Source organism: Cherax quadricarinatus, unplaced genomic scaffold (genome assembly GCF_038502225.1).
Source record: "Cherax quadricarinatus isolate ZL_2023a unplaced genomic scaffold, ASM3850222v1 Contig674, whole genome shotgun sequence".
Lineage (NCBI taxonomy): Eukaryota > Metazoa > Arthropoda > Malacostraca > Decapoda > Parastacidae > Cherax > Cherax quadricarinatus.
This window is the reverse complement of record NW_027195700.1, coordinates 92,211-117,779: the sequence shown is the minus strand read 5'-3', so window position 1 is coordinate 117,779 and position 25,569 is coordinate 92,211. Positions and strand designations below refer to the sequence as shown.

General features: G+C 27.8%; 1 protein-coding gene across 1 annotated transcript; it reads left to right on the top strand.

Annotated features, from left to right (window-relative positions):
- Positions 1-22,099: 22,099 nt before the first annotated feature.
- LOC128705988 (innexin inx2-like) lies at positions 22,100-23,612 on the top strand. Its single transcript, XM_070080609.1, has 5 exons — positions 22,100-22,408; positions 22,512-22,753; positions 22,867-23,064; positions 23,269-23,444; positions 23,545-23,612. Exons 1-5 carry the CDS (start codon positions 22,100-22,102, stop codon positions 23,610-23,612), a joined length of 993 nt encoding a protein of 330 aa, XP_069936710.1.
- Positions 23,613-25,569: the final 1,957 nt, after the last annotated feature.

Sequence of the window (25,569 nt, the reverse complement as noted above, 5' to 3'; positions counted from 1 at the left end):
TTACCACAGTAAAAGAATCCTGCTTCTGCCAATTCTTCAGGTTTTTGTTTAACACCATTTGGCCATTTAGCAAAACTTTTTATTCTATTCTCATATGTTAAATAGTCTGTTCGCTTAGGACCACTATGTTGAGGTAAACACAATGTATGCTTTACAGATCCATCTTAAATTAAATAAAACATACATTAAAAATATACATTAAGAAAATATAATTATAAGAATTTTTTTCTATTATTTTCAATAAATAGATAAATAATACTTACTGCAATGTGTACCACAGACATCTATTTCCATTATCTTTCTATTTTGCAATTTAGGAATAGATGATAGGGAATCAAATATTTTATCATATTTAATTGGAATATTTCCAACTGGCATTCCCCTTATAAATGGACATCTTGGAAAATGTTTTTCATGCTCTCTTCTAGGTGTATCACCTTCTTCCCACACTCCTACAATACCTCGACAAAAAACACAAGCACAATGATCATCTTTTCTAAGATAGTAAAATCCATCACGTGCTAAATCACTTGGGTTTAACCATTTTATAGGCCAGTCTATAAAAGTATCTAAACGCTCTTTTTCAAATTGCAAACTATCATAGGATGAAAATTTCTTTGATCCATTATTATTCATTTTGTATACAGTTTAAATAAGTAATAATATCTGATGAATATTTATAAAACTATTGGATCTTTTACCACAGATAAGAGGATGTTAACCTTATAGTGTCGTGGGTGTGTGTGTTTTTTCCCACTCCACACTAATATATATATAGTAATGTCAAGAAGTTTTTTACATGTTCTGTCATTATAATTTTAAATGTAAAATAAATGAAGAAAGAAATAAATGGAAATAATTTTTAATAATAAAATATACAGAAACACAAACTAATATATAAAATGTTTGAGACAAACTTTTTTATTTCATACAGCCAGTTTTGTTATTAAAAAAATTATAAAAAATAATTCATATATTCTAGAAATTCAAATACCATAAAACTCATAGTTCATTTAGATTAAAGTATTACTATCATATAATAATCTTTCTTTCACACACAAAAAATTTTACCAACATAGAATTCACTCATCTGACAGTAGTTTAAAGTTTACAGGATGTTACATCCTTTACAGTACAGGATGTAACATTCTGTTATCCATTTTCTGAGAGAATTAATTATTTCGTTTCTGAAATTTTCTTCCCTCATTTAAAATACATCAAAAACTTACACTGTATTCAAATTTTACGTTTAAATATATCCTGATGTTTAGACATCATTACCCACCAAGTAGTAAATGTCAGAAATTTATGATACTTTTTTTATAATAGACTTGAAGCATTTTTTGTTTCTGCATAGTCCAATAAGCTTCTATATTATCTGTTTGTATTTTTTAATACCATTACCAAAATTTTCCAATAAAATTTAAAATATTTTTAACGTAACACACTTTATTTACCAAAATCTTCCAATAAATTTTAAAACATTTTTAATGCAAAAAATAGTTCATTAATATTATTGTACAGATTGAGATGACTAACAGGATGTAGAATTAGAGGGTGTTAGCTGGTTATTAAAAATTTTATATTTATAAAAATTTTTGCTTTTTTATAGTTTACCATTACAAAATATTACAAATATTTTATTATTATAGAATATTTTTTATATATCATAAAATATTTTACCACTATACACAAAAATTTAAAATTTTTACCATAGAAATTTCTTTACTAAATGAAGAAATCAACAATGAAGAAATCAACAATCTCTAACTCTTAGATCAAAATTACTTTTTCAAATCTTCGTATAAATCAATCAAGGATTCATCATGTCTTTTCTTTCTTTTTTGTAAGTCTATCAAACTGTAATGATATTCTGGTTTCACTATATAATAATTTTTCAATTTTATTACCAAATCATTGTAACTCAGTGTTTGTGGTAATTGTGGTGTACACAAATAACCTAAAACGATATAAGTTTCTAAACCTATGCACATTAATAAGATGTTTCTCTTTTCATCATTATTGTCAATTTTCCAATGAATGAAGTGAATTTCTAATAAATTTAGCCATACTTCCAGATGAATTATATCTGGATTAAAAGGCTCTATTCTTTGTAGTAATTCAGTAGTCATATCGATTATTGTCTATTAGGACAAAAAATATATTACCATCATAGAAAAACTTTCTACTGTTTGTTATAAGCCACTGTTAATAAATAGGATGTTATATCCTGTACTGCACAGGTGATCCTAAAAAAAATTATATGATCATAGAAAAATTTTCTACTGTTTTACATTATAAGTTACCAGTTTATGTATTAATACTCTGTCAAAGAATAATTATATATACGTAGTGGCACATATAAGAACCCATAAGGAGACCACGGGACAGATTTGGTGGGAGCCCTGATAACAGCTATCTACCCTTCTCCCTTAAGATCACCTTTTCAATCATTAGAAGACATTGTGATCAAGAATTTATATGAAAATGGCGGCTTCTTCTGATTTACCGGAAAACTTGAAACCTTATGATCCAAAAATAATGTCTATTGAATTATGGCTAAGTTTACTGGAAGTTCATTTCACTCATTTTAAAATCAATGATGATACTGATAAGAGAAACATTTTGTTAGTGTGTAGGCACAAGAACTTATAAAAGTTTAGGATTTTTATGTGCACCAAAATTATCAAACACTTTCAGCTACAATAATCTGATAATAAAACTGAAAAATTATTACGTACTGAAACAAGAATATCATTACAGTTTGATAGACTTATAAACAAGAAAGAAAAGAAGTAATGAATCTTTGATGGATTTATATAAAGATTTCAGAAAGTTAGCCTGGAAATGTGACTTTGGTGAAGAAGATTTTGATCTAAGAGTCAGGGATCAGTTACTGATTGCAGTAAAGGAAGAAGACTATTTCCCTGAATTAATGAATAATATAAAGAATATGAAGAATTTCAAATCTCAGTGGTTATTTGAAAAAATTTCAAACTTTGAAATGAAAATGGTAATAAAAGATATAATAAATTTATTTTAACTGACTATACTTCACACTTATGACTACACACTAACCATGAAGAAAAACCAATTGCTGGCACAATTTAGTTACTGTTTTATTTCACAAAATATAAAATGTTTTTCAATAATTTTATTCATCATACAACTGATGTTCTGAATAAATAATATGTAAAATCTACCTTTTTTGTGTAATATTAAATTGAATTAAACTTGTATTAGTAAAAATATCAAAATTTCTGATTTTGATTTTAAATGTAATTCCTTACATTTATATAAAGTTAAAGAAGGCCTCGATTGACTAATAGGAGATCGAGGAGCATAGGTGAATATTTCATTAGCTTCAATATAATCAATGAACTGAGTTAGACTCTGAGTTAGAATGGGGGGAAGAATTTCTGGGTAGATTAGTTTCAATTGGTCCTGGTTGTCCCTGACGGTTAAGTGACACAGGAATTCTAGTGATGGTGGGCTTTGCCATGAATTATCAGGAGACAGATAGATAGATCTTATAATGTACTTGCATTCTTTTTTAAGTGATATAGTTATATTATTTTGTATATTTTTTTGCATAGTTTCATCTTTGAATAAATTCATAATAATGTAATTTACTAAGAAAGTAGCATTAAAGGTGAGGTACATAGATCCACTTACTCTTTCAGGTAGATATCTTAAAAACCATTCAGATTTTATTGCTACAAAAATATAACGACTATCATCGTAAACCACTCGTAAGATTAATATATATATACCTGAGTGAAAAGTGTAATTTTTGAGAGGACCATTATCATAATGATGAATTTCATCACATTTAATGTAATACAGACGATTCACTTTTTCTTAAAACCACCCTGAATTTCTTCACTACTTCTTCTTTCCACATCTCGCTAGAAAAAGTAATACGATCTAAATAATCTTGATAGTCGAGAGCTTTACCCGCTAGTTTGTAAATGTCCGAGACTGTAGAAACTTCATCTACGTAAGACTTGAATGAAGGGATCGATGACATGATGACTACTGCTGCTGTTGCTACTTCTGCTATAGTCTGAATTGAATTTTTAAATTTTTCCAGATTTAGCAAAAATTTTCAGAGTTAAAAAAAATAAACAACCTGTTATGAAGTAAACCTCTCTGTGCCAGTACAGGATGTTACTATATTTTCTTTTATTACTAACACAGAATTCACTCTCCATGTGGTTATGGTCATATATTTTTTTTTTAGTATCATAAAATATTTTACAAACACAGAATTCACTCTCCCATGTGGTAGTCCGTTGAACCTCCCTGTGCCAGTACAGAATATAACATCCTGTTTCTAAACTTGACAAACATTATAATTTCTTTTTTAATTTTTTATCATTTTGGGAACCTCCCTTGACAAACATTATAATTTTTTTTTACAATCATATTTTTTTTAGTATCTTATGAAATATTTTACCAATACAGAGGATATATAAACAAACAAGTGTATTTGTCCTTTAATTGTTGGTTTACAGGAAATTTTATAAATACAGTTTTAAAGTTTTGCTTATTTGGCATGACATAAATCATAAAGATAATGAAAATAAAAATAATAATTGTAGAACTTCAGAGATAAGAGCTTGTAGATCGTGACATTAGTGTGGCCTGAATCTATTGTCACACACACAAATGTAACGATCTCTAAGTTCTATTCTGATTTTTTTTTGTTTTCTGCACTTATTGTGAGATAAAGAGCATTATGTGTATGTAGACCACCGATGATTTTTGAACCTATTATGAAACAGAGTTTGTAAATGGTAATTTTAGTTTCATCAATCATTTATAATCTCTATAACACAATAGATCCATAAACAAAGGAATATATTTGAAACTGGTTCTTGTAGATTACACATAAACATCCTTTACTTCACTGATATTGATGAATTCAGTCAAACTCTTTTTTAAAATAGGGGGAAAGAAAATATTATTTCCATTTCCATAGATGAGTTTCATCAGTTGGTCCTGGTTATTCCTGACAGTCAAGTGACACAGGAACTCCTACGATGGTGGGTTACGCCATGAACTCATAGGAAAAAAAAAAAGATGGATCAAACTGCAGTATACAGTATTTGTCATCTTGAAGTGATCTGATTATATTTTCTTTAAGTTTTTCATTTTGAATCCACTTCATCATAATAACATTGACAAAAATATTGGCATTATAAGTAAGGTACATGCACCCATTTATTTCATCATTATATACATTTTTGAAAAAACATTTAGAAAATATTGCCACAAAAACATAACTACCATCATCATACGCCACTCAGAGAATTAATTCATATCTACCTCCACTGCTAGAGTAATCTCCATCGTCATCGTCATTTTTACATGTACTCCAATCATGATATTGAATATAGTACAAACGATTCACTCTTTTTTCAGTCACTTTAAAATTTTTCAATTCTTCCTTTTCCCACACTTCCTTAGAAAGAATAATGCGTTTCAGAGAATCCTGATAGTAGAGAGCATTGCCCGCTAGTTTGTAAATGTCTGAGACTGTCGAAACCTCGTTTGCCAAAGACTTGAAGGAAGAAATTGATGATGATGGTGATGGTGGTAATGACTGTTTCTTCTGCTGATGGAAGATTGGCAAAGTCTCGCTTGTAAGAGACTTGATAGAGGAGGTTGATGGCGGTGACTGTTGTTCCTCCTGCTGATGGAAGATTGGCAAAGTCTCGCTTGTAAGAGACTTGATAGAGGAGGTTGATGGCGGTGACTGTTGTTCCTTCTGCTGATGATGATGAGAGATTGTCGAAATCTTCTGCTTTTTCTGATACGAGACTATCGAGACCTTATCTGTGAGAGATTTGAAAGAAGACGAAAAAGAGATATGCTTATGCATTCTGACGATTGCGTGTGTGTTTTGTCTCGGCTACGAGCAGATATGAACTGAGCCATTGTCACCAGCTGTACCCCCAGTGAGCGTAGCGATGAGCAATGACAGGGAAAACCCTAATGCACGCGCATTCCATTGTATTATTTTTCAGACTATTAATACTTAACTCTCTCTCTCTCCTCATTTCCCTTTTTTTTACCCCCTTTTATATACACACCTCTTTACAAACTTTGTCAGAAACTTGCTGAGACTCATCGATTACTCTCTTCTCTTAGAAGAATCTTACAGGTATTTGGAAAAAGAATGGCAGAATCAAAAACCTACAGCAGTTCAGAAAATGACGAAAATTCGATTTATTCTAACAGTTCCAGTTACGACGATTCCGACGACGACGATGTAGTGACAGTAAAAGAATTCCATCGGAAGAAGAAAGAAGAACTTTCAGATACTGATCAAAAAGAAAGTTCGAAAAAAAAGGAAAAAATGTGATAGAAGAGGTTTCAAATGAAGATATTATTCAACTTTTGGTAGAACACAGTGAAGACATTTTTGAAAGCAGTTGTTTGGACAAAAGGATAGAAGAGGAGCCAGATGTGGCCATCAGCAGCACCTTCACCACAACCACCAACACCAGCCAAGATGTGGCCACCAGCAGCACCACCAGCCATGATCAACATTTGTTACAAAATGGACCCCCTGGACCCTCAAATTCAGGAATAATGAAAGGAGGAAGCAGTTCGGCTAATGTGATGACATTAAAGAGAAGGATAAAAGAGCCTTTACAAAGAAAAAGACAAGGAATCAGTTTGGAAACATTCAAAAGAATGATGGAAAAGTTCAACAGGAATAATTTTCAACTTTTTGTAAACTTGTGTAATGTGAATATTGATTACTTAAAAATTGAAAGAAAAGAAGAAGAAAAACAGACTTTTTTTTTAGTTTCACTGAAACTGCAAAATTTCAGTATTTTAGGAAAGTGTTATGATGATGATGACTGTGATAATCTAAAAAAGAATTGGTTGATGGTATTTAAGTTATGTGATGTCCCCTATGCATGGTCCAACAAATGGATACCAAATATGAAAAAATCTAAATTTACCATCAGCATAGAAGGAAACTTTGGAAGTGGAAAATCAACTCTTTTGAAGTACCTGGCTAATAAGAAGTTTTATAATGCTCAAATTTTTTATGAAAAAAATGAAGGTATTCTGATAAATATGGAAAATAATGATCAGTGTTATCTCTTTGAAAGCCAGAGACAATTAAAAATGGCAAATAATCATGCTGAAACCATGTCCTCCTCCTCCTCCTCCTCCACTTCCAATGTCAAACTTATGGAAAGATCCATTCACAGTGCCTATTTTTGTTTAATGGAAAGTTTGTATAATACAGGAAATATAACTGAACCAGCACATATTATTTATCAGGAGTATTACAAGACACTGACTAATTCAATTGATTGTAAAATTGATTTAATAATATATCTCAGAACTGATCCTGAATTGGCTTATGAAAGGACAAAGAATAATTCTTTAAATAAAATAATACCATCATTAAATGTTTTTTATGAGATTAACAAACAATATGAAATTTGACTTAAGAAATCGTAATGACACGATTGCAAATAAACCATACCCCCGGCCGGGATTGAACCCGCGGTCATAGAGTCTCAAAACTCCAGCCCGTCGCGCTAGCCACTAGACCAGCTAGCCACAATAAGATTCATCCAACTAGGTATATTTCTACACCATAGGAAAGTTAGCACAGGCACCTCTGTGACCACAAATGCAAGTTTTTACAGACGAATCTCCAGCTAGCGTGGCCGTGACGAACTCTAGCTCAAGTCCCTTCACTGCCGTCAACATGACTTAAGAAATCGTAATGACACGATTGCAAATAAACCATACCCCCGGCCGGGATTGAACCCGCGGTCATAGAGTCTCAAAACTCCAGCCCGTCGCGCTAGCCACTAGACCAGCTAGCCACAATAAGATTCATCCAACTAGGTATATTTCTACACCATAGGAAAGTTAGCACAGGCACCTCTGTGACCACAAATGCAAGTTTTTACAGACGAATCTCCAGCTAGCGTGGCCGTGACGAACTCTAGCTCAAGTCCCTTCACTGCCGTCAACATGACTTAAGAAATCGTGTCATTACGATTTCTTAAGTCATGTTGACGGCAGTGAAGGGACTTGAGCTAGAGTTCGTCACGGCCACGCTAGCTGGAGATTCGTCTGTAAAAACTTGCATTTGTGGTCACAGAGGTGCCTGTGCTAACTTTCCTATGGTGTAGAAATATACCTAGTTGGATGAATCTTATTGTGGCTAGCTGGTCTAGTGGCTAGCGCGACGGGCTGGAGTTTTGAGACTCTATGACCGCGGGTTCAATCCCGGCCGGGGGTATGGTTTAATATGAAATTTGGATTTGTCAAAATAAATTAACTGCTCCAGTAATAATTCTTAATGCTAATAATAATGATAAAGTTATAATGACTGAAAAATATAAGTTTATTGCAGACTCTCTTATCTATTAGTAGATTTACTTTTGTAACTGAGTGGATAGTAACTAATTGATATACAATATATTATATATATTTTGTCTCTTCCAACAAAAATTGAAGCACCACTATGTCAATAAAAGAATTACCTCCATTGACAAGATTACCACCACCCACTATATTTAGAAGTTTAGATGATTTTACAATACAGTGGAAAGATTCATATAAAATAATCAGTGACCCCATGAAAGATATGATTCCTGTTTCTATTGAAAATTTGCCAAATAAACTAAATAGTGTTGAAAATAGTGTTGTAACTTTAATTTTAAAATATATGAAAGAAGAAGCTGAATGTACTGTTAACTGGAAATATCTATTAAATTGTATGGAAAAAAATGTAGCTCCTGGAGAAATCTCTTTGCATCTTCCCATATTTTGGGAACTTCCAGCTGAAATTACATCATTAATAAATTTGCAATTTTTTAAGAATTACATGAAGATAACTGAATTCATTGCAGGTTTTTTATACTGGAATATTGAAACTATAAAGGACAAAATAAATCACATTAAAGAATTAGCTATACGCCAATTTGGCTTCTACAAAGCTCATGAACTTTATTCTTATTCATTATTAATAAACAAATCAAGAACTGTAGAAACATATTTAAAAAATGAAAGTTTACCATTAAAACCTACAAATGACATCTACCTTGAAAAAGATGTTTTTATAAAAAAAACTAATGTGTTTGAAATTAATGAAGAATGGGTTAAAATTATATCACCATTGGTTGAGCAACCAGAGCTTTTTAAATCACCAGAGGAAGTTGAAAGAAAATCTTTAGATACAGAGGAAAAATATGAAAATCTAGAACAAGAGGAAGATGATGAGACAGATACAGATACAATACTTTTTGATGAGGAAGAATATGAAAATATAAAACAGAAAGAATATGAAAATATAAAACAACAAGAGGCAGATACAACAATTCCAGAAGAAGAGGAATATGAAGGGGAAAAATCTGTAAACAAGCAAGAGGAAGAAGAAAATGAAAAGGAACTTCTAGATACAACAAATACAACACTTTTTGAACCACCAGAGGAAGATTCAGAAAAAGAAGAATATGGAAGTAATTCTTCAGAGAGAATAAGTTCATCAGCTTGGAGTCCAACAGCTACATCTATTGAGTTTTCTGATTGTGTAAGTTCATCAGCTTGGAGTCCAACAGCTACATCTATTGAGTTTTCTGATTGTGTATCATCATCATCTATTGAATTTGATGAGATTGATGATGATTATAATAATGTTAGTGATATAAAAAAGCTAAATGAAAATAAATTAAAACATTCAATAAAATCATCAATAAGGAATCAAAGAAATCCAAGAAAATCATCAATAAGGAATCAAAGAAATCCAAGGAATCTATACATTTTAAAATTAAGAAAATGTAATTCATACATTTTAAAATTAAGGAAATATAGTAATATCAGTTAATTTTTTTTTAAATCTGAAACTGATTATATAAATTTGTATAAATTTAACTGATATATTATTTTTGTATTTTTTTTTGATCTGAAACTTATCTATGAAATTTTGTATTATGAAATTATTTTTATATAAATTTGAATTTTGTATAAACTTAATAACTTCATCAACTTCATCAATAAGGAATCCATATCTGATATATATTAAATTTGAAATCTGAAACTGATCTATGTATATAAATTTGAATTTTATGAAATTATTGAATTTTGTATAAATAAACATTTATTATCAATAGTTTTTTTATAAAGAATAAATTCAAAATTAATAATATAATGTCCACAAATAAATTTAAAAATAATAGTATCATTTTTATTAAGAAAATATAATTCATACATTTTAAAATTAAGGAAATATAGTAATATCAGTTAATTTTTTTTAAAACCTGAAACTGATTATATAAATTTGTATAAATTTAACTGATATATTATTTTTGTATTTTTTTTTTGATCTGAAACTTATCTAAATTTTTTTCAATAAGATTTTGTTTTTTAATCTCAGTTTCCAAATTACGAATTCTTTGCATGATTATCATGCCTGACATTGCCCATATTATACTTAAATAAAAAATCAATACCATTATTAATAGGTAAATATGTTCAACTGATGTACAAATATTTTCTTTCAATATTTCACAACTACCATCTTGAATTTCAGCATCAATAATTACAGGAAAATCTTTAATTTCTTTTATTTTATAACTTTCATTAAAATTTGTTAAACACTCACAATTCTCATGTTCTAAATATTTAATAAATAACAATTTCTGATTCATACTAGGATGAGTTTTATTAGTAATCAAGCACATTTTAATTTTTCTTTCAATTTCATTTTTCATACTACAATAGGCATTATCACAAGGAGTTATATTATCATAACAACGTTTCAAAGGTAATGGTGATCCAATGTAAGAAGAGTTAATACTCATATTGAAGTGTTCATTCAATAATTCTTTAATGTAGGGCCACAATACATAAGTTTTCACCGGTCTACATATATTATTATCATTATCATTTTGCATAGAAGTCCACTCTGTAAAAAAAAAATAAAAAAATTTTTTTATGACAGCCACAATTATTATTATCAAATATAAAATCAAGCAGCAACTAACAAAAAAAAAAAACACTAATCTTTTTATACATACCTCCATTATTATTACCAAATAACAAAATCAAGATGATTAATAGCAACAACGACATAATGAAGAAGTTTATCTCTAAATGGTGGTTAATTCCTGTTACAGCTCTTTATATAACAAAATAGTGGGTAAATACAATTAGAATTTTTATTTACTTTTTTTTTGTAGTTTTACATCATTTTTTTACATATATTGTTTTTGTATCATTTCTTTATATTTTGTTTGTAATTTTACAATATCATTCATCATGGGCATAATAGCTTGAACAGGAATAGGAGTTTTAAATGTACCATTCTCAAGAAATGAAAACACACTCTCAATATTGTCATAACAATGATTATATGTTGCTATATGTAATCCATGAACAAATATTTTATTGTCTTCCCGCCGACGCCGCGCTACTGATGCATGTTGATTATATTTCTTACTAGGTATTAGAAAGAAAGGACACTTTCTATTTTGACAAGCATTGTTTAAAAGACCAACATTAGTTCTATACTTATAGATATCTTCAAAAGTTGAATCTGTGATCATAACCTTGTATTTCAAAGTTTCTTCCACTCCGCATTTCAACGCCTCTTCCAAAATTTCATGTTTAGTCATTGGTTGAACAATTTCCTTATGAACTTCGTCATAGAAATTCAACCATATCTTGTCCAATTCTAATTTAACATCTTTAATTAAATTCTTATAAATTTCTGTTTTAACTTTAAAAGTTATCATATCAATACTATGAGAATAATCAACCAATTCATGTAAGAGTCTCTCTCGAGATGACCTAAATTTCAAACCATGATTAATATATACAAACATGCTTTTCTCATCAAACAAATCTTCAATAACTTCTGTTTCTAGTCCAATTTCTTTAGCAAAAGTCTTTAAAGTATTCCAAGATAAATCACCAGCTAAAGCAACATTACGCAATTTTTCTCCTTTACTTACATCAACTTTTATTGATAAATTTTGTCTTTCTATAAAAGAAAAAAAATTCAGAGTAATTATCTCCTCACTAAACTTTTGCCATTCTTCCAGACTATAAAAATCCTCCAAATGTAGTATCTTAGGAGGAAACTGTATCACTTTTTTCAGACTATAGAAATCCTCAAAAAGATATTTTTCTGCTTTTAAGTTATTCCTAACCTCATTTACAAAATTGTGAATAATATCCATCTTGTGGGAATCATTAAATTCTCCAAAAAAAAAATCCACAAAAGGGGTAGTAGATTCATAATGAGTCAAACAACGACCCATATATTCCACAAGCATAATCTTCATAAGATTATTAATATCTTCACATTTATCAGCAGGATTCTTCTTCTGTTGCTGATTTAAGTGAAGTATAAACATGGGTTTAATCAGTGTCTCACATTTCAAAGTTTTTGTTTCTACCTGAATAAAGCTTTCTGTCATTAGTGCTTGAACAGCAACAATCTTAATATCATTATCATTATCATTTTTCTTAGAACTCTTTTTCAAAAAATTCCAGTAATTTCTGTACATTTTTTTATTTAGATACAAAGCTGCTGTTGCCTCTATACTTCTCATACGAGCATTTACAAACTCAGTTCTAGGCGTATTTGGATATTCAAATAATAGCCTTACCCATGTTACTCCCAATGCTGCCATGTGAATGTGAAAGTCCACAATGTGTGAATTTTTCAAGAGTGCAAAAGTTGCACACATTGCATACAGTTTAGTCTTAACTATGGGTTCCATAACTTTGGCAGCATCAGGTGAAAAAACTGGAACAATAGCATTGAAGAGTACATTTTCATTATTCCAATTTACTTCTACTGTTTTTTTATAATCATTAAATTTTGCAAAGTTCTCTATGGCTATTTGGCTCATAATATTATGAGGAGAGCCTATTATATTACAAATACCATAAGACCAAGGATTAAGGAGTGAAGAATCTCTACTGGGAGCATACACTGGAATTCCAGTAATAGTAAAATTGTTCAAAAATTCGAATTTGTTCAAATCCATCATCATTTTAAAGTCTGGGTCCTGGAGGTCAGACACTGTAGATGCTAAAGTAATCCTACAACAATCTTCAGTCTTATTCGTAATCTTCAAAATTTGAGATTTATGTTTTTCATAAACTTTCATAAATTCTATAAAGTCATTGCAATAATCTATGTCTTTGTGACCTTTTAGTTTTAAAACTTTAGCTTCATATTTTCCTCCACCAACTGTAGTATACAAGATGCTTTTAGCTAGTTCTACTTCATTTTTGAACTTATTAATTGTCAATATTTCTCTGATTTTCTTAAAGAATGTCCTAAATTCCATTTCAGTAGTCTTAAGATCTTTGTTATGTAATCTTTTAATTCGTTCACAAATAGATGTTCCTAATATCTTAACTTTCTTCATTTCTTCAATTTTTGTATCAAATAATCTTTCCATCAATGGTAATGTATCTGGTGGAACTACTAATCCTGTCTTATAATTTTGAATCATTCTAGAATTCCACTGGCAAAATATTTCTTTTAGTGTACATATATTATATATCTCACAAGGCTCTAGTTTAGTATGAAACTTGATTTTATCAGTTTGAAAAGAGAGAGATTTTAATTTCTCTGGTTCAAATGGAAAATATACCCATTCTTGGGTAAAGAAGATATTATTTTCTTCATCTCCGGGTAGAGAAAATCCTGAAATTGATAATTTCAAATATTTAAAAGTTGTAGAATCAGAATTGGATATTACATTTTTCATCTGTTCATCTATTTCTATTACTTCTTTAATCCAAAACAAAGAAGGAATATTTGAATTTCCATTATGTAGACGAGAACGAATACATATGCTATAATTTACAGGAAATTGTTTTCCTATTCCTAAAACAAAAACATTACACACTTTTCCATTAGGAACAGACATTTTTTCAATAACTTCAACTGGATCTGTTTTATCTGTATTATGATGACCATCTGTTATCAGAAATACTCTGATATTCCTTTCTTGACATTCATGAATTTCCATTAAAATAGTTTCTAATGCACCAGTCAAATTAGTTCCACCAAGATCAAAATCTTTCTTTTCAATAGTTGTATTTGATCTTTTAAATTTAATTATAGTTGAAAATGTAAAAAGATTTGATCTACCAATCAAAAAAGGTGCCACATAAGTATTCCACGATTCAATTATTGGATTACTATAAGATGACATTGATCCAGATGTATCTATCATAATGATATTATATGATTCTTCAGATGATTGACTTCTTATTGATATAAAAGAATCAGATGAGTGACTTCTTATTGGTATACACGATGGCATCTTCAGTACTGAGTGTAGTTTTTCTTCTCTCTCATCAATCTAAAAAATAAAAATCTGATATAAAAGATGTAATTTAACTAAATTTTTACTAATTTAGAAACTAATATTATATATTTTAACTAAATTTCTATTAGTTTATAACTTACCTTTTCTTTTAAAATATAGAGAACCGCATCAGTCTCTAGTTGTCCATAGTTTTCAATTTCCGATACCGCATCAGTGTCCAGTTGTTTATGGTTTTCAATTTCCAATAATGAATCATTATCGGATATTTGTAACAATTCTTGTTTTTGAACATTTTCCAATCCATTTTCATCTTCTTCAAATCTTTTATTAGAATTCATCTCAGTAAAATATAACACATTACGTGGTTAAGGTTAAATGTAATAGTCACAGAGAGTCAATAGCACAGGGACTTCAACAATGGTGGTGACTACTGAGACTTAATGAATCCTTTGGATCCTTTATATAGCCCTGTGCAGGAATTAACTTTGTTATTATTTTTTTTCAATTACATTTTTTTTTCCATTTTTTATTTAAATCTGTGTATATAAAATTTATATTTATGTCTGTCATTTTAAAATAATTACACATAAAAGAAAAAGAAACAACATTGTCTAGGTGTAGACTGCATTTTGACTTTCTATGTTTATAATATAGATACCTTTATTTGAAAAATTTTTTTTACATAAAAGGTCAATTTTTTCTAGATTTTTATGGACATTAAATTTATGTCTCTTTAAACTGGATGCAGAAGATAATTGTTTTTTTTAATACAATTAAATATTTTTTATTAGAATGTTCTCTTTTTTTATGAAATTAACTAATTGTAAACAATTATTTACTACAGTGAAGTGTGACTATGGCTAGCTCTAATAGTAGCAGTAGAAAAAACAACAAAAATGATGATAATCCTTCCTACATCACCATAAGCAGTAGTAGCAGCAACAGCAACATCAATAAGAGGAAAAACACTACAAATTTAGAACTTCCTAACACAAGCAAAGGAAAAAATCAAAATAAGAAATTTTGTATTCCCACCAAAGAAGATTGGTTCTTAAATAATCCTAAAAATTTGTTTAAAGATGAATGGGTGAAAATTAATGATGAAGAGGCATATAAAGCATTTCCATTTAAATGGGAACGAAAAAATGAATTATATACTACTTCTAAAGTTATAGATCCAATGCCAGAATTGGAAGATTTGGAAGAACTTCCAAATTTAAATTTACCACATGTGAAAGATCCTCAAGAAGTTAGAGTAATTCAATTACTTATTAAATTCATTATGGAAAAAAAACAATATGAGATAAATAGACAAGATTTATTAGTAGATATCAAACTTAAACACTTGTTTAGTTTTGGTGAACCCATTTGGAAATTTCCAGATCTTCCTTTAAAATGTCAACTTCCAAATTGGATAGTCAAATTTATCAGTCAGGAATATGAAAAAGTAAACATTAAAGTAGCAGGAATAGCTACAGGTGCTTTATATGTAACAATTGAACATATAAAAGATTGTATAAACCATATCAAAATGCTGTGCATTAAATATTTCGGCACTGAAAAAGCTAAAGAGCTTTATTCTCATGCTGTTTTTGAAAGTCAACATAGGTATTTGATACCTAATTTAGAAATTTCTATGAAGAATTTAAGTTCTTCTTCATATCAAGTGCCTACAAGGAAATCAATGGAAGAAATAATATACAAAGCCTTTGTACAGGCTATAACAGGGAATAAGTCTTTAAATTTGGAGATCTCTCATCATCATAAAAACAGCAGCAAAAATGCACCTGTAGATAAACTAAAAATAAAAAAAACAAAAGTAGCTAGAGTTAGACCATTCCCAGAAACTTTTAACAAAAATAAATAAGTTAAAAAAAATATGATTTTTCCCATTTATATAATTCTTGGATATTATTAAAATACAATAATAATTCATTCAATTTTATTTATTCATCAGTATACAAACATTCAATTTTATTCATCAATATATAAACATATACAATAATAATTAATTATCAAATTAAAAAAAAAATCAAATTGTTACATACTTCTTGACTTATTGAACAAAACATACATTATACAAATATACACAAAATTATCAAATTAAAATCAAATTATATTACATACTACTTTTTCAAGGATTCTGAGAACACTCATTTTTCTCTCTTAACTTATTGAACAAAACATATACTTTTTCAAATTTCCAAAATATTGGCTTCTGAGAAAAATTGACTTTTCTTCCTGCTGTTTTTGTTGTTGCTGCTGTTTCATATCATCATGTTCACTTATCATCTTCATTAGATTTTTTATGAATTTTTTGTCATTTTGGGAATAACGCAAAAAAAACTGATCATCTTTTACTGTATCAATGAGTTCTTTATTTGATAGGGATAATTGTCCTCCCTTTCTCATTTCCCATTCCACTCCTACCATATCTAAAAAACTCTCATAAAGAAATACCTTTGCCATATTATTAGAATCAAAATTAATTTTAAATATATCAATTCCATATTTGAATTCATCATTATCATAACCACCACCACTACTACTACTACCACCACCACCACCACTTAGCCAAGAGTTTAAGCATGATTCTTTGTACTCTGGAGAATTAATATTAGACCACATTTCTGGATGGTGTGGTTCTCTGTAAAGGTGAAGTTTAAGAGCTGGAATACAAATGGGAATATGAAGAATTTTATGCACCCAAGTAAGAGTATATCCAATTGTTTGAGAAAAAGTAAATTTTGATAGATCATGGCGTTCTATTATTTCTTCAGGCAATTCAGGCATAAATTTAGCAGCCAATCTATGATAACTATTCATAACCCAATAACGATGATCTTTCATCATAGAAAAATATTTGCGAATATTAAAATCTATCCAAAAAATTTTTATTAAATTGTTGTCTGGCACTAAAATGTTATTAACTAATATATGATCATCATCATCATCATCACCATCATCACCATTTACAGTAGGAACAAATACCCACTGTAAATGTTTCTCTTCAATGAAATGTTCTTTAATAGCTTGCCTCAACATGAGATTTTCTACATATTTCCTTAATTTACCATTCCAATACTTCATTGTTACTACTGCTATCATAATGAAATATGCTCTATTACTTGCTGTTTTTTGTTTCTGTTTTAAGATTTCCTTCTCAATATTCTCATTAAATTCTAGTTCTGGTAATTGGAGTAAGCTTTTTCTTACATTTTCTAACATTTGATCAAATTCTTGACGTTCTTGTGATCTCATCTGGTTAAGAATATCAAAATGATCTTTTTTGTTTATTACTAGAGAGAGAACTCTTTTTTCATTTTTTGTCAGACTTTCTTTTTGTTGTTTCAGATCAAACTCTCTTACTTTTTTTATAAAATCTTTAATGATTTTTTTTTGAGATGAAGTATATCCACATAGTGTTCTATCTTCAATTACTGTAATAAGTTCAGTAATGGTGATATCTAATTTTGGATTTGTTTGCCATCTAACAGCCACCATTTCTACAATACTTTCAAATAAAAAAACTTCAATCAAATTTTCTGAAGTAAAATCATGATCATTTAAATTTATACCATAAGGATAATTATCACTAGTGGCTGTATCACATTTCAACCAAAGATCCAATTTCTTACGTTTTTCTTCTGGTGTAAATTTCTTTGTCAGCCATGTCTGATAATGATGAGGTTCATTAAACAAATGAAATTCATTAGCCTTATTAACAATAGTATGATCAATGTTATGCACAAATTTCAGTGTGTAACCAACAGCCTGACTGAATGCAAATTTAGTTAAATCATGTCTTTCAATGATTTCAGGAGTGAGAAAAGGCATAAAAATTTTCAGTTTCTCATATGTCATTTTAACCCATAAGCGATGTTTTTCTACTGAATCAAAATATGATTTCATATCAAATATATTCCAAATAAGATCAATTATAATATCATCCTTATCTTCAATCACCCAATCATTATCATTGTCATTGTTATCATCTAGGATTGTTACAAAATTGATATCTTGAATATCCAAATACTTTTCATTAATGGCTTTCTTCAATATCAATTTTTCAGCATACTTTCTCATTTTCTGTGACCAATATTTAGTAATCAATTTAGCAATACAAATCAAAATAGTATTTTCTTCTACTTTTTTGAACCATTTATCAAAATAAGAATCTTTTAGTCTATTTATTTCTTTTTCTCTAATTGATTCTAATATAGGAAATATGTCTTTATTATATGGCAAAACTTTGCAAATCATTCCTGTTATATTATCAGTTTCCATTTTTATCCATTTGGAGGAACTCTTCTTCAATAGTTTCTGAAAAAGAAATACATATATAGTTAATAACTCTTTCCCAGTAAATAAGATTAAATATTCAGTAATTATTAAGTGATATATTTCAGTATATATATAGTACATACCAAGCTGTCCAACTTTAAAAACACTTTCTTTCTCTAAGAAATTCAGGAGTATACTGATTTCTCATCATAAATTAGAGAGGTATTTAAATAGTCTCACTTTCTCTCTTCATCTTATACTACTAAAAATGAAAAACATAATACTATTTTTTTTTGTTGTTTCATAAATTATTATTGTTTTTTAATAAGCAAATTTACAAGATAAGCTATAAAAATTTTTATAAAACATTGAATTTTTTCATTTTCTGTTAATTTATTTATAGAGTTAGATAAAGATGAAAATTGTATATCTTTATTAGTAACAGAAACAGTAGTAGCAGCAGCAGTAGTAGCAGCAGCAGAAGTAGTAGTAGTAGCAGCAACAGTAGAAAAAGTATTATTATTATTGTTATTGTTATTATTACAGTTTGGAAATACTTCTGCTCCTTTAATACCTAATAGGAACCATTGCCCAGTACAATCAAAACCTTTATGTTCAACAGTTAAAGATATTAGTGTGTATGGATGATAATTATCATCATAATCTAAAGTTACACTTAGAGTATGGTAATGATTATTATTTCTTTTGTAATTCACTTTTAATATAGAAGTGGGATACTCTATCGAATTTAAAGTGTGTATTCCTTTTAAGTATTCAGGGAAACATTTTGAAAAAACCACTTTAACTTCGATTTTGGCATTTTCTATTCTTTGTGTATGGGCTAGAATTATTGTATCTGAAGTTTGGAGACTTAGATATGTCCAGTTTTTGTTATCAGAACATGTTTTAATTCCTAAACATTGATTATTTTTAATATAATTGTATTTTTTAACATCTAAAAAACGAATTTTTGGTCCTTCTATTGTAATATTAATTATTTTAATACTCCATTCAATTAAAGACTCTTGTTGTTGTTGTTTTTTATCTAAACTTTGATTAGTTATGTTAAAATGGTAATTAATAGTATAATTTTTATTATAGTTAAGATCGATACTCAAACAACTACTATCATTGTCGGCAACATTTACAAATATAGAATATATATTATTCCACAATCCTCTACCAGGATTGAATTCAGGATAGAAAATTCGATGTTGCCACTCATTACTATCATTACAATTTGAAATTTTATAGCGAATTGTAGTATCAGTTTTATTACCATTTATTTCAATACACACTATTGAAGTGTTTTCTTTAGTCACCACCTCCCAATAGCTTTCCCAAGGTTTTTGATTATGATCTTCAACTTGTATAATTATAGGAAGTGGAAATAAAATATTGTTATTCTTTTTCAAAAGATCTCTTGGATACAAAAAGATACACTTTTTTTCATTATCCGATGTAGGCGATACAGGCAATAATATCATCAACATAGTCACAATTGTAAAATTAACATACTTATTTAAAGTATTGTGGTACATTCTTCCGTTTTTTTATATATATATTTCTTGTTTGTGTAAAATAATTTAAATTATGATATAAAAGTTTATATATAGTAAATTGAAAATTTTTATTATTTCTCTTATTACAGAAACGAAAATTAATCATTCAGACGGTACTTAAGAACTTCATTTCGTCTGTCAAGTGTTTAGAAACAAATATAATGACATCATCTTTTCAAAACACTTTGGATACAATATGGTATAACTACACAAATTCATTAATAATGGATATGATAATATCAAACTACACAAACTCATTAATACAAGAAAATTTATTAGGAGGGTTAACTGCCAATCAAGAGAGTGAGCCACAGTATTTAGAGAAAACAAATTCACTTCAAACTACACTACCCCTCCAAAATAAGATGATAGTAAATTATAATTCAAAACAGCCCCAACTTTCAAATCTATCAAAACCTCACATTAAACCAAAGAGTAAACGAGTACAATGTAAAATATGTAATAAAACATTGTGCAGTAATTCTTATTTACGACAACATTTAAAAATTCACACTGGTGAAAAATTCATTTGTAATTATTGTCATATGAGTTTTACTCGTCAATATGCTTTGAGGAAACATATAAATGTAGTACATTTGGGTTTAAAACCACTTACACTTGTAGAAAAACTTTGTAAATGGTGTCAGAAACCATTTACTTCAAAGTATTTGAGAAAGCATGAACGTATACACACAGTAGATGCAGATGGAAAACTTTTTTTATGTAATTATTGTAATATTCCTTATAAAAATATTATCACATTATCAAAACATATAAGAGAGAGTCATTAAACAAAATTTGCAAATCAAAAAATAATGAAAGATTTGTAATGCCTTAAAAAAATATACAATGAAAAATATTCAATCATGTATAATGGAAAAAATGTTAATATTTATAATTATTGTTGATATTATATAATAAAGTATATCTTTTTTATGTTGATTTTCTTTTCCTTGTTCTATTTTTTCTTCTAGACTTATTAGAAATTGAATTGTTTTTGTTATCTAATTTAATTTTCTTTTTTTCACTATTTTTTTTTACTTCATCATACATTTTATTTATTTTAATTACCATTTTTTTATCAAGTCTTGCCCTGTCATTATAATCTTTACTAAAATAGTAATCAAACCATTGTTTAGTACAAATTAAAAACAATTTAATTGATAAGATAAAATTACTGATAACTTTTTTATTTGTATTGAGAGACATTTTAGTGTCTTCCATTTGGTTCTCCATATTTATAATAAAATTAAAAACATATAAATAATTTATATATAAATGGTTAGTAAAAAAAAATAAAAAAAATATTCAAATTACAGAACAAATTTTATTTTAAATAATTGAGTATTTCAAAAATATTTCAATCATATATAATGAAAAAATGTTAATATTTATCCATATTACATAATGAAGCATGTATCTTTTATTTCTATCTTCTTTTTCTTGTTCTTGTTTATTTTCTGTAAAACATTCTAGATTATTATTAAAAACTGAATTATTTTTTAATTCATTACACATTTTATCTAATTTATTTCTCTAATTTTTTTTTTATTTCATCATCAAACATTTTTTCTAATTTAATTCTAAGTCTAGATCTGTCATTATAATCTTTACTAAAATAGTAATTAAACCATTGTTTAGTACAAATTAAAAACAATTTAATTGATAAGATAAAATTATTAATAACTTTTTTTTCTGTATTTACTACAATATTGAGAGAGTTTTTAGTATTTTTCAATTGGTTCTCCATGTTTCTAATAGAGTTTAAAAATATTAATGATTTATATATAAATGCTAAAAAATATTAATGATTTATTTATATATAAATGAGTAATAAAAAAAATAAAATCATAAAAAAAAATATTCAAATATATATATTTCAATAATTAGTCTTTAAAAGATTTAATTATGTATGCAGTCTTTAATAATGTCCATAAAAAATATTTCAAAAATATTCACACAAAGGATTTTCATATTAATAATATAATATTTTCTCTTCATTATAAAATAACAATAATATTTTTACTTATATTTTGTATATTAATAACACAGAAACAATATTTTGGTGATCCAATTGACTGTGTAGTAAATGATATCGATTCTAAAGTCATGAACCTGTATTGTTGGATTCTTTCTACCTATACTACTTCAAAGGATGGAAAAATCAAATTTTATCATAAATATTACCAATGGGTTGCCTTATTTCTCTATTTTCAGGTTAGTTAATTTTTTTATTATATATATAATTAATAGAATAATAAAAATATTATTTTTTTTTTAAGTAAAACATAATTTAATTATTTTTTTCTAATTTACACAGATTATGATGTTTTACTTTCCTCATTACTTATGGAAAATATTAGAAGGAGGAAAGATTAAGATGTTAGTCTCTCATCTCAATAATTCTATTGTAGATGATACAATTAAACAGAATAGAATTAAATACTTAATAAACTATTTTACACTCAACTTACATTCTCAAAATATTTATGTTTACAAATTTTTTGGCTGCGAAATTCTTAATTTCGTAAATGTTATAGGACAAATATACTTGACTAATAGGTACGTTACATTAATATTATTTTTTTAAATTAATAATATATGATGACATTACTAACTATATTTAAACAATAATAATACAATATAATACAATAATAATGATTTTTTTTTTTTAGATTTTTAGGATACAAATTTTTAACTTATGGTACTCAAGTAATAGCTTCCAGTACACATATGAATGAATTATTCCCAAAAGTAGCAACGTGTACTTTATACAAACATGGTTCATCTGGATCTACAGAAAAAATTGATAGTCTTTGTGTTCTTTCTCTGAATATAGTTAATGAAAAAATATTTCTTTTTTTATATTTTTGGTAAGTTAATAATTATTAGTTATATTACATAATAATAATATCATTTCAAATAGGCTAATGAAAATAATATATCTTTAAGAGAAAATTCCAAAAATAACTTAATTTTAAATGAGTTCTTGCTAATTGACCAGTTTTACATATTCGGCACAACAATAATAATAATAATTGATATTTGCTATAGTTAAACTTTTTTTATTATTTTAGGTTTATCATATTGGCAGTGTGTTCAGTATTGGGTATAATATACCGACTAGCAACTTTTGTACCCATTATTAGAAATACCATTCTAGTTATGAAAGTTCATCGTCGCCATCGTCTTTCAATTAAAAAAATTTCCAAAAAATGTAAAATAGGCGACTGGTTCTTTTTATATCAATTAGGTTAGTTTATTAAAGATTAACTAAATATTTAAATATTGAAAAATATTTCATAAAAAAATATAAAAAAATTTAAACGTTAATTGATTTTATATCTTTTCAGCCAAAAATATGGATTCACTGATCTACGAAGAATTTATTCAAAAATTAGATTTAAGTCTTCAAAGATAATAATCTTATGGCCAATACAAGCACAAGATATAACATTCTCTTTATTTCCAAGTGATGGAACGAAATAAACAAAGTATAATAAAATGAAATAATTCTTTCATTTATTTTATTTTTAATATCCAAAATTTCATTCATATATTTCACAATATTTTATTTAATGTTCAAACTTCAAACATTTCCAAAATTTCATTCATATATTTCACAATATTTTATTTAATGTTCAAACTTCAAACATTTTTTTTAACACATAATAGTATAAACAAAATTATTGCTAAAAAAATCATGAGAAAAACAGTATGATGTAAAGAGATGATGAATTTGAATCTTTCATTTTAGATTTATTATTTTTTTTTTTTACAATTTTTATAAAGTGCAACATTAATAAGTATCATATGATAATTATCATTTTGTGAAGTAGTAATCTTATCATTAATATAAAAAGACAAAATATAAAACATTTATACATAAATTTTAAATATTCAAATCAAAATATTAAACAATTACATATTTTAAATATTCAAGAGACTTTAAAATATTTATAGTCATATTTGTAGTAATATAAATGTTAAGATCAGCTTCAAAAATTGAATTACAGCAAATGAATTAGTCTTTTGCTAAAAGAAAGTAGTAGTTTTTTATTTGCAAATACTTTTCGAAATGTTTCCATGTGTTTTTTAAGATCATCATTTTCTTTTTTGAGCATTTCAAAATCTTTTAATAGTTCAAACACATCTATATGATTTACACCACCAGTTTTAATGGGAATTTTAATAGGCATTAAAATTACTGGTTGGGTACATGGACTAATGGGATATAATGATGAAGAAGACATTTGTTCCTCCTCAAGCTTTTGTTTTTGAGATGATGATGGTGGTGGTTTATCATCTACAGAATTGTTTCTAGGTTCTGCTGACTTCCTATTCTGTGTTAAAACTGAATTTTTTAATAGTTCAGACACATCTACAGCACCATTTTTAATGGGAATTTTAATAGGCATTAAAATTACTGGTTGGGTACATGGACGCTTCTGTGATGGTAATGATGAAGAAGACATTTGTTCTTCAATCTTTCGTTTTTGAGATGATGGTGGTGGTGGTTTATCATCTTCAGAATTGTTTTTAGGTTTTGTTGACCTTCTATTCTGTGTTAAAGATGGAGGTAATCTTGAAGGTACATTAACTCTTGCAGCTAAATCAGATGTTCGGCCCAAATTTAAAAGAACTGCTGAATTATCATTGTTACCACTACCTGGAACACGTACCAAAGATTGTACTAGGATACCACTATTATGTGAAGCAACCATTTCTAACCTGAAAATAATTAATAATAAAAATATAAGTTTGATAAATAAATCCATTAAAGAATCAAGCCTTTTATTAATATATATAACATTAAGTTTATTTATAGAAAATGTCTGACTACTATAACACCTGTTGACACTCCAGTCAAGCCTCCTACTAACACACATTATTGTTAAGAGCAATTAACAATGAGACTTACTTAACACGTGTTGACACTCCCCAGTCAAGTCTCCTACTAACACACATTGCAGTTAAGAGTTCAACTTATATATATAAAATGGACAAAACGTTTTGTTTTAAGTTTATTTATAGAAAATGTAACATGGACAAAACGTTTTGTTTTAAGTTTATTTATAGAAAATGTGTTTTGTTGTTTGTTAACTGCTGTGTCATGTCACCCTTCTTCCTGTACAAGTCCAACTGACCCAGACCGTTAGTCCCGTAAATACTTTAATTAGCAAGAGAGATTCTAAATCCGTTGTCGGTAGGTTTTAAGCAGTGATATTATTTGAGTTGTTGTAATCTGTGGTTGAGGTTGCTGAAGGTTGTATTTCTTCACTGTGTGCATTATTTTTTTTGCTGTGTACTAAGTTGTGTACCTGGTATCTGTTGGTGAGATGCAGACACAGAAGTCTGTATAGTGGCTTTGCCTGGAA